Below are 9,823 nucleotides of genomic sequence, written 5' to 3' on the forward strand. Positions count from 1 at the left end.
CATCAGTCAATTGATCAAACGCTGAATTGAATGGCCAAAGCTGGCGTTGGACAGTTTGATCCTCAGAGGTGACAAAAGGTACGATTCCGGTGTCGGCCCAACAGTTCCGAATCGTAGTTGACGTACTGTAACACAATTCCAATGCTGCCTTGTCTAAAGGCCCCCAAGCACATTATTTCAAGGTATTTTTCACGGGGTGTATAAAATTTATACCAGCAGGCAAATGTTGCGGGATCACTATACTTGAATTTTTTGTCACCACCCAGTTGAATTTCAAACCGCACGTCGACTTGTTGAAAAAATATTATGAAACGTGTATTCACTCTGATCCAATAAATGGCACGTGGAATTCTGAATTCTGCGTGTGGGGACACTTGAGCAGTGTGAAACGAAAGGAACCTGCCTCTCTACGCGCACGCAAGGCAGAGAACGCAACATTCAACGTATCATGGAGTTCGTGCAGATCACATGCATGCCGTCTTGCCTTCGTCCTCACGAGATGGTGCAAGCACACACACGTTGTTGCCCGTTGGTTGGGCACAATCTCGCCGTCAACGATTCCTACCGTCGCCACTTGTGAGTCTGGTTTTGTTTTTTCATGCGCACCAACCTCGAGGAGAAAATCGTCGGTATCCCAGTCCTGTTCGTCCATGCAACGCACAAATCGGTCGAGCGGAGGGGGCAGATTCGACTTGTACGTCCACAACGGCACCCCCGTTGTCGGCTCCACGACGCGCTCGAGCCCACTGCAGTCTCGCGCTGGATCGAGTGCTTGAAACGTGCGGTGCAGCTCGCGGCGGGCAACGTCGAGCACCCGTCGTCGAGACACGTGGTCTCCGCCCTTGGCTTGAATGATCGCCTCGGTTAAAACGGGAACGTATTGCAAGCAAGGGAGTCGCAGCGCCGCTTGAGCTGTGCGTAGGTGCATGAGGGTGGTCTGCACTACGTCGTTCGAGGTTGGGAAGTTGACTAGTTCTTGGATGTTGTGCACCATGTGCAGCCCCGACGCAAGGAATGGCAAGAAGATGCCGACCAAGTCCGAGTCCACCAACAGCGGGTACATGGAGGACGTGGCAAGACGTGGAACCATCACGAGGGTCCCTTCAACTTCGTCCACCAAGTACAAATAGTACCACGATCTGTCGACCGCCGCTGCGGAGACCGCGCTGGGCTGTTGCATGGCTTGCATCCCCGACTCGAGAAGCGTCTGGGCCAACGACCAGCCTCGTCCAAGCGCTTCGTAGGCGGCGGTGGCCCCCTGTGCACGTAGCACCGACTCAAAGTGGAATGGCAACAGGACCATCGACGTGGGATACGAGCATCCTCGCATGGAGGAGCCTGCTCTGTGGTCGGTAGTTGAAGGGATCAACTGAGCGAGCGATTGCACTTTAGCTCGTGCCGCATCTTGGAGACGCTGGAATAACCACCGAGGCGGCGTGGGAGTTGACGAAAGTGCCATTGGTCGGAAGCCCGTCTTTACAGTCGTGGTTACGTTGATAGGTTTGTCAAATGGGTTCCCGTTCGAGAGGGCTGCTGGCGAGGGCGTCGGGGCCACCACCGCTGACGCATGCCCCATGGCCGGGGCTTTCGATGATGTCAGCGGATTGATCTTCAGAGTGTCCTTGACTTTGTCCGCTTTATCGCCGACGTCCGCGCTAGAATATCGGGGTATGCCTAGTGAATCCGCTGCGAGAAAGCCTGCAGCGCTCGCCGGAGGCTCCTAATTAAGGCAAAAATTAAACTCATTCACGATACACAGGCGTACAACGCTACCTGGCCACTCGAACGTAGCGCCGTGGATGGTGCGATTCCGTCAAGTTGGGGAATTGGTTCGTGCCATGCCATGTCCTTCCCGTTGCATTCAGCGTCAACCTCATTAAATGTTGAGAATTCGACTGGTTGACGCTACAAAGCAAGCGAGCATGTCGTTGAGAGTCACGCCGCAGGACTGGCGTACGCATGGTTCTGACGAAGAGACGATGTCTGCCGCAGCAATGTCATGAGCGCCGTCAACATCCACAGGCTCGTTCGGTACATCGCTCTTTGACGTGTTGGGCGCAGCTTCCTCACAACACCCGTCACTCTGGTTGTCTGTTGTGGCTTCCTGGCTGTTCGGGAGGACGGCGGGCGCCTCTGAGGGCGGCGGTGGGAAAGGAGCTGGCGCAATCTACATGGGATAAGCATAGGATAACACGAGTTTCTCGGGGGAAGTTGTATCAAAGGAGTTGTGCTTACGTCGAGCGCGTTCATGTCAAGTGTACCGTTGTTGTTGTGCTCAACCGCGAATCCCCCACCGAGAATGGGCTTCTTCGCTGTGGCTTGCTCAACCTTCGTAGGACCTGGCCACTTTACAGTGTCCTACATCCACGCCGTTGGTTTCACCGTCACCGCAGAGGTCTGTGCGTGCGCACCCAGGTGACATCGCTTTCAGTGTCGCCGACAAGATCCTTGTTGCCGTCCACTTCGACGTCGTCCACATCATGCATGTGAAATGAGATTGTCGATGTAGTGCTCGACACAGGTGACATGGACAGCGATGGACTCAATTGTTCCCATGACGTGTGCACTGTATCCGCGTCCACGAGAACACCTTCAACATCGCTTGTTCGTATGTGGTTGCTGGGACTCATGTAGTTCTCCATAATCTCTCCCAACGATATCGATGAAGACGCCATCTCTAGCCACGAGGGTACCCATGATCAAGGCAGAGCATTGCATCGGTCGTACCCAAGCCGCGTGTAGCCATTGCCCCTTGGACGGAATTCGATTTGTGGCGCACGACACACTTGCCACGATCTTCTCTTGGGGAATTTTCCCCTTCACTTTGGAATGTATGTCCCATGCGCGACATCCTTTCCATATGATTGGCTGGCGGAATCCTCTCGTCGATTTTGAATACATGTACTAGTATAGAATACATCTCACGAAGACAAGTGCTCGATGTGGTGGTCCGTGCCGGCACCGTCAAGACTGCCAAGCACTGTCGGATCGAGTCCTAGTTATGACGTGGAGAGGACAGAGTTCTACACGTGTAAAAGTGCTATCGTTCAAGGGCAGAGCCGAGCGCATTGAGTCGGTCAAGTGGACGAAACCGCCATGTTGCGTGACGAGGAATTTTCCCCGTGAACTAGACCCACCGCGCCTGTGTAATTTAACACCTTTCGAATGTCATTGGGCGATGCTCGTGCTGTTCTTATATCGAGGGACGTGCCACTGTCGCGACGGTGTTACGCGCTGAGAAAAAAGGGCACCTCGTGGCTCGCCGCCGAGACCGCCCCGCGAGAAGGAGCTCGTGGCGGCCCGAGGATGCGGTCGTCGGCTCGGCCATCTCATGTTCAAAGCTCCAACGAAGCCACGCAATTGCTTCCGCCGCTGTTCGTTGTCGGTGGCGAGAAGCTACTCGAGAATATGGCGTCAGCGCGAGAGAAATGCATCGTTGCGACCTGTTTCGCGCCACATTGGACAAGACCCCGGGACCGCTGCTCGACGCGCGACTTCATTCACAAATGAAATGGATCTGTCATGCCCGAATTGAGCTGTGTCAACCTTTGGCAGCCCCAGTTCTCCACAGACTTGAGCTGGACTGTGGATGATCGTCGGTGCCGGGTGAACGATGCATGGGTAAAGCGTAGTTTTAACTACGCAGCATGGAAATGCAGATGTGTGGGAGGGGGGGGAGGGGTCGGCATGCTCTCGGCGCGAGTCTCGCATTGTAACGAGTCATGGTACCTGGATGCGACATCGAGTTGGCCAAAGGTTAAGAACCCTCGACAACGTGAGCGCTCCAGCGGTGGAGATGTCAGTTGCAATGCATGTGGCGAGAACCAGGCTGGTGGGCGGCGCCAAGTGCAGCGGCAGCTCCAGGCCATGTTGCCAACAAAATTCGTCGTAGTTCGCATCAAATGCCGACTCGTTTGCCCTGGAACAACTACTTTGTCCAGATGACAAACCCCGTCATGCAGACGATCGCTCCGCCACTCGATCTCTAGTCCCAAGAACTCTGTTCGTGTATCAAGCGCCGCTTCCCCTCATGCCGTCGTGAGTCGCTTGGTCGTTGCACCGCCCTCGTCGACACGTCGGTATCCACGCAACTCTCCCCCATGGCACACCGCGGTGCAAGCGTCGACGGCCGCGGCATCCCCACCCACGATGGGGTGCTGCCGCCGCCGTTTCTAGCGGTCATATGCACACCTGTACAGTACAAATCGACGCAGAAATGACAAAAGTCAATCGTGGAACGTGGGGGCATCTTGCTGGGATTTCAACATCTCATACCACGATAAAGGTCGGCCGGGTCTCACCGAGGGATACCTACCAGTTTCTGTAGTAATGACCTGGAGGGAGCAAGGGCTCGCCCGACGCAAATGCCGTCGACGCGGTGGTGTCGACCTCGGTGCGCATCCACGTCGGCGGGCGCTCCATGTGCACTCGATGACTTTTTGGAAAATCGTGCGAGTTGGTGGCCAAAATTCAACAATATCAGAAATCGAAGAGAATCGTATTTTAAAAGGTTTTTCAATCGAGACTGTCGACAACTATCCAAGTTGAACTACGTTATCGGACAGGTTATGTGTTCTCAAAGGTCTGGCTGTGACCTTTCGATCACCCTTTGTACGGTACCGACGTGCCCCACCACTTCGGATGACGACGAATCGACGGCACATTTTTCACGGATGCACTCGCGACTGCATACTCTCGTCGTCGTGCTGTGGCTAAGCGGACAATCGAGCTCGGCGCAAGAACGCGCGCCGCTGTGCAAAGTTCCCGCTTGCATCCATGGCCACCGCTGCACGTACACTGCGCCACCACCCCAGACAGACGGCATGGCAAGCGTTCGTGAATGCACTTGCACGTGCATATCGGACTATCGGACGCCCCCAACGGACGGACCCGTGTTACGAAGACCATGCTCCGTGGATGCGCAATGCCCACCGGGCCAAGTTTGTTTTGATGGCGACACGTGGGCTGGGTTTTGCCTGACACACCACGCCAAGCCGTCCACGTCGGCGAAGCGGTCAAAGCCAAGCTCGTTGAGGCGGTCGCCTCCGTCATCGACGGCCAACCGCCTCACAGAAACGATGGCAACAAGCACAGTGCACCCACCCGCCCACGACGGGAAGAAGCCCCTGCGAAAGCCAACCTCCACCACTCCGACGTGCTCGAATACTCAGCTTGCTTACGTTGCAGCTTGCAGTGTGGTCGCTGGTGCTGTCGTCGGGGTTGTCGGGACAGCGGCAGTCTTGATGCAGTGCGTCCTGCCCAGGCTTCGCGGTTGACTGGAACCACGAAGCATGCCCGCCCTGGTGAGCAGACGATCGAGACCATGTCCACCGCACATAATTTATCTTATCTAGTCTTTCCTTCGACATGAACAGCAGCGACAAACGCGTCGATTTCATGCAGGAAGCAGGATGAAAGCGGCACCCCCGTCATGTAGCAGTCTCCTCTTGACCCGGCCCTCCAAGTGCGCAGACGCATCCACGTACTACCTGGCAAACGACGCAACGTGGGCTACACTTGGGCAACTCCACTTCGAAAACGGATCGCGAGCTTCTATTACCCTGCGTCCCTCGTACAGATCCGAGACACACTGTTGCGTCGTGCGTCATTCACGCCGTCCACGATGGAAAGGCAATGAAGCTCCACGCGGCCTGCAAGTCGAGTAGGCTAACGGCACGAGCTCAGCATGGTCCTCAGGGGACAAACACGAAGAATATCTCGATGGAATGGACGCGGTCGGCGCGTCGGCGTTGTCTAGAGCCATCGTCTGACTATGTAGGGATGCCGACGAATCCTGCTGGGTCAAGCAGGTAATATACAATATTTTTTTGTATTTGGTGCATTTATATTTATATCGCTTCAATATCGCGCCGGTGCATCCATCGTTCACAAGTTGGCATTATCAAGACGACAGTCCTCGTCGCCGGCGCCACCGGCTTCATCGCGTCCCACGCGATCCAGCAGCTGCTAGAAAAGACTCCGTATCACGTGCACGGCACCGTCCGCAGCCTCCAAAAGCCCGACACGTTTGCGCACTTGACCGCCCTTTCTGACACCTCGTCGAAGCCTACTTGTTGGACGCTGACGTGTGGGCAAGTGCTGCGAAAGACTGCGATGCTGTGTTTTATATTCCGAGCCCGTACTCGCTCACTGTCAACGACCCCCAGTAGGATTTGGTTGAACCTGCCGAGCGCGGCACCGAGAACGTCATTCGAGGTGCGATCCGCGAAGCCTCTGTTGCAGGCAATGTGTTGACAAGGTCGATGGCGGCGATTACCGACTCTCCCGTGCTTGGCAAGGTATTTCACCGAAGAAGACAGGAACACTCGCTCCAACTTGCACCGAAACCCGTACTACTACTACTCGAAAGTTTGCGGCGAGAAGAAGGCGTGGAAACTATTGAAGGACGTGCCACACAAACGCCTCGTCGAGTTCTACTCGTTTCTCGTCGTCGGACCGTCCATGACTTATGCCATCAACGAATCCATCGTGACGTTCATCCACGTGCTCAACGGCGAGCTGCCGGCGATGGCCGACTTGTGGGGCATCGTCGACGTCCGGGATGTCGCCAATGCCCACATCCTAGCACTGACGAATCCCCGTGCCCACGGCCGACGCATCTTGACTAGCCAAGTGCTGTCCATGCACGATGCTGCGAGAACAGCACCCCCCGTCGAGGCTGCCCAAGTGGACCGCGCCTAATGTTGTCGTGAACGTGATGGCAAGCTTCAAACCGGCAGGGATGGCCCAGTGCATGCGAACTAACGTCGGCAACGGTGAAGGAATTGGGACTCGACTACCGCCAAGACGCGGTGGGGTTGGACTGTTGTTGCTGAGCTCCAAGTTGCATGGCGAGTTGCATATATGGACTGGACAGCCAAGCAAGTGCACATGCTCCTTCCAAAAGCGGGTTTCAGGTAGTGCGCATTGCAGGTAGAGTCGACTGGAATCGAGGCGAAATACTCCGATGCAAAGGTCAGACGGCGTGTTGCAGAATCACGACTGGATGGGATGCACCCATCATAGCGTGCTACGGGCTGCACGTTGTACTCGACCAAGCATGCTCGGAGAGCTCGTCGTGGAGGCATCGCGGAGGTGAGTTCATCGCTAGCACCTCGTCGACCGAGGTCACGCCTCGGTCGAGTCGGTCTGCGCTGTCTGGCCGAGGTGTTGAGATCGTGATCGAGCCGTGGCATCTCCAATACCGTTGCTCAAGATCGGCGCAATTCAACGCACAAGCCGCACGGTGTGGTGAGCGAACGTGGTCGTCAGGGAAGCGACCTGAGGATCTGTGTCGACGTCGCCATGCAGGCCATTTCGACGGACACGGCCGCAACCACTCTCGTCCCAAGCCTCATTCAGTCGTCATGGCTTTGTCAGATCTGTACACGATGGACTGTTGCCATCCTTGAGCACATCTTTGACCTGCCCCGGTGGCGCCGCCACGACCGTCACCTTGTATATTTTAATTGAACTTGTCAAAAAAATTCTGAATACAAACTTTCATAGAAACTGCCAACCCTCCCCTGCTTGCAATCGTTCGACACGCCCAGCAAGTGGACGACGACGCAAATCTCCAAGCCATCACCGCCACCATCATCACCACAGTAGACAAGATCGCAGCGATGACGGGAGTGAAAGGGTCGACACATCATCCGACTCCACCACACAACTCTTCCGAGCGGCCCAGATCATGCTTCGCCCCACGAACGCGTCGTCCAACTTGCATGTATTCGCACGTTAATACACATCGTTCGTGTGGGGGTGTTTTCATTTCCCTTAATCGCAACACAACTGCAGCAAGAGCATTGCAAAGTCCTCAACAACGTCCAGCAACACCGTTTATCTGTTGGCCTTGGCAACACGTTCGACTTCGTCCTTCTTCTTGATCGCGTACGAGTTGGAGCTGCCCTTGGCGGCGTTGATCAACTCATCGGCCAAGCATTCAGCAATCGTCTACGTCGAAGCGTCAACACAACAATGATGGCTAGAAAGGACGGAAGTCGAGGGGGTACCTTGACGTTGCGGAAAGCGGCTTCGCGGGCACCAGTGCTCAACAAGTACAAGGCTTGGTTGACGCGGCGGAAGGGAGAAACATCCACACCTTGGCGGCGCACGACACCGGCGGAACCGACACGGGTCGAGTCTTCGCGGGGGCCGGCGTTGATGACGGCATCGACCAAGACTTGGAGGGGGTTTTGGTCGGTCAACAAGTGGATGATTTCCAACGTGTGACGCAAGATGCGGGTAGCCATGAGCTTCTTGCCCGAGTTGCGTCCATGGCGCATGAGCGAGTTGCCCAAACGTTCAACGATGGGGCACAGTGCCTTGCGGAAGCGCTTCTTTTGGTAGCGTTGCGCGGTGTGGGGCAAGAAGGTGGCAGCCTTGCCGGTGACAGCGACGTAGTCGATCAAGGCCACGTCGTTGACCTTGATGTCATCGTAGGTCCTAAGGAGAGGGAGATGCCGAGGTCAGAATCGTCCACCTGTCGCTTTGCTGCGTCACTGCGTCAAATCAAGGCCGCCCCTGGCTATGCTCAACCCAATCTTTCATGCCCTTGCCGTCGACATGCGCGAGGACGATCCATCTGCATGCACACGTACCACTTGTTGAACAACTTCACTTCGGCAGCGACTTCGGCCATATTCAAACTTCTCGGGAAATGAAAACGGAAATGACTGGTGCTTTGGCCCAAGGAAGCTTATCCGGTATTCCGGATAAAATGGCTCGTGTTGGTTGGTGGCGGATGGTGTGGCGTTATATTCGGTTGCGTTAAATGCGTTTTACTTGCCTCCCTGCATCTTGAAGGGGGAGGTCCGAGTATAACGCATACATCACGGAAAAAACCTATTTAGACCATTCTGTTGTGCGAATGCTATTTGCGATATTGTCGGCGGTTGGTCAGTGACAATGGGCCGAGGCCACCTCCCGACAAGATGAACGCTCATTGCCTTGATGCCCGGCCCCACGGCGCCGGCAAGAGCACAATGTCGGCAATGACCCGACGAGCTTGCACAGAACGCTATGCTTGATAGTGAAAGCAACGCTGGAGGCTGGCTGTTGTCGTAGGATTTCACTGCATTCGCAAGCGGTGCGGCTTCAACACTCTTTATGGAGCGCCGGGCTGGAACGCAGCCAACTCTCGTGCTTTTGTGGTATCTCTCGTGGCCGGGATACTGTGCGTCATGTCCGAAATGCGATTTTTCAATACCCATCCCCGGTGTGAGGTAAGCATGGAACTTGCATGCAGGTCCTCTGAAGTCATTGCAAAGCAATTCCTTCCGTGTCGAGATTCGTCGCTACATGCAGTATTTGCTGCCATCGTGCTATGAACCACGCATGGCCCGCCTGCATGTCGCGCTAACGTTGACGAAGAAGGGTGGTGTGTTCGTTCGCAAATGCTTCATTTTTGTGGAGTACACAAAATAGTTGTGCATGCAAGTTCGATACAATGGTCAGTATGCTACACTATTCGGGGAGGAAGCTGCGGCTCACTTGCCCACACAAGCCTATTCTCGGAATAACAAGAATATGCCAATAGTACCAGCACTTCGACTTGAATATGGTGTTCTGAGTCATTTCTGCCACAAAGTCCTTTGGCTACGTCCAAGCAACGCGCCCTTCCTGCGTTCGAATGAGGGACTAACAAACGCTACCTCTCTTGATGTCGCGATGGATTTGCCACTGAGCACAGACAACCTTGCACGACGTAAGTGGAATGCAAACATAAAATTTGCATTTTTCGTTGTGGAACGAAAAATGCCAAGTACTGATTTCCCTCACAAAGTCGAACAGGTCAAAGTGAAAAATTCTTGAAAGTTAA

General features: G+C 55.0%; 3 protein-coding genes across 3 annotated transcripts; 1 reads left to right on the forward strand and 2 right to left on the reverse strand.

The window, feature by feature from the left end:
* Positions 1–227: 227 nt before the first annotated feature.
* H310_13921 (hypothetical protein) lies at positions 228–2,762 on the reverse strand. Its single transcript, XM_008881585.1, has 7 exons — positions 2,728–2,762; positions 2,412–2,677; positions 2,236–2,358; positions 1,958–2,167; positions 1,774–1,905; positions 611–1,720; positions 228–561 (listed from the first exon to the last, which is right to left on the reverse strand). Exons 1-7 carry the CDS (start codon positions 2,744–2,746, stop codon positions 493–495), a joined length of 1,929 nt encoding a protein of 642 aa, XP_008879807.1. The 5' UTR covers positions 2,747–2,762; the 3' UTR covers positions 228–492.
* A 2,649-nt stretch (positions 2,763–5,411) lies between these two features.
* On the forward strand, positions 5,412–6,702 carry H310_13922 (hypothetical protein; the record flags this gene model as incomplete). The annotated part of the gene is made up of 5 exons (XM_008881586.1): positions 5,412–5,506; positions 5,780–5,810; positions 5,908–6,096; positions 6,171–6,250; positions 6,300–6,702. The coding sequence occupies 5 exons, from the start codon at positions 5,412–5,414 to the stop codon at positions 6,700–6,702; spliced, it is 798 nt and encodes a 265-aa protein (XP_008879808.1).
* Positions 6,703–7,684: 982 nt separating this feature from the next.
* H310_13923 (40S ribosomal protein) lies at positions 7,685–8,670 on the reverse strand. The gene is made up of 3 exons (XM_008881587.1): positions 8,604–8,670; positions 8,016–8,448; positions 7,685–7,956 (listed from the first exon to the last, which is right to left on the reverse strand). Exons 1-3 carry the CDS (start codon positions 8,642–8,644, stop codon positions 7,843–7,845), a joined length of 588 nt encoding a protein of 195 aa, XP_008879809.1. The 5' UTR covers positions 8,645–8,670; the 3' UTR covers positions 7,685–7,842.
* Positions 8,671–9,823: the final 1,153 nt, after the last annotated feature.

The sequence above is a fragment of the Aphanomyces invadans genome (genome assembly GCF_000520115.1).
Source record: "Aphanomyces invadans strain NJM9701 unplaced genomic scaffold supercont1.58, whole genome shotgun sequence".
NCBI classification, from domain to species: Eukaryota; Oomycota; class Saprolegniomycetes; order Saprolegniales; family Verrucalvaceae; genus Aphanomyces; species Aphanomyces invadans.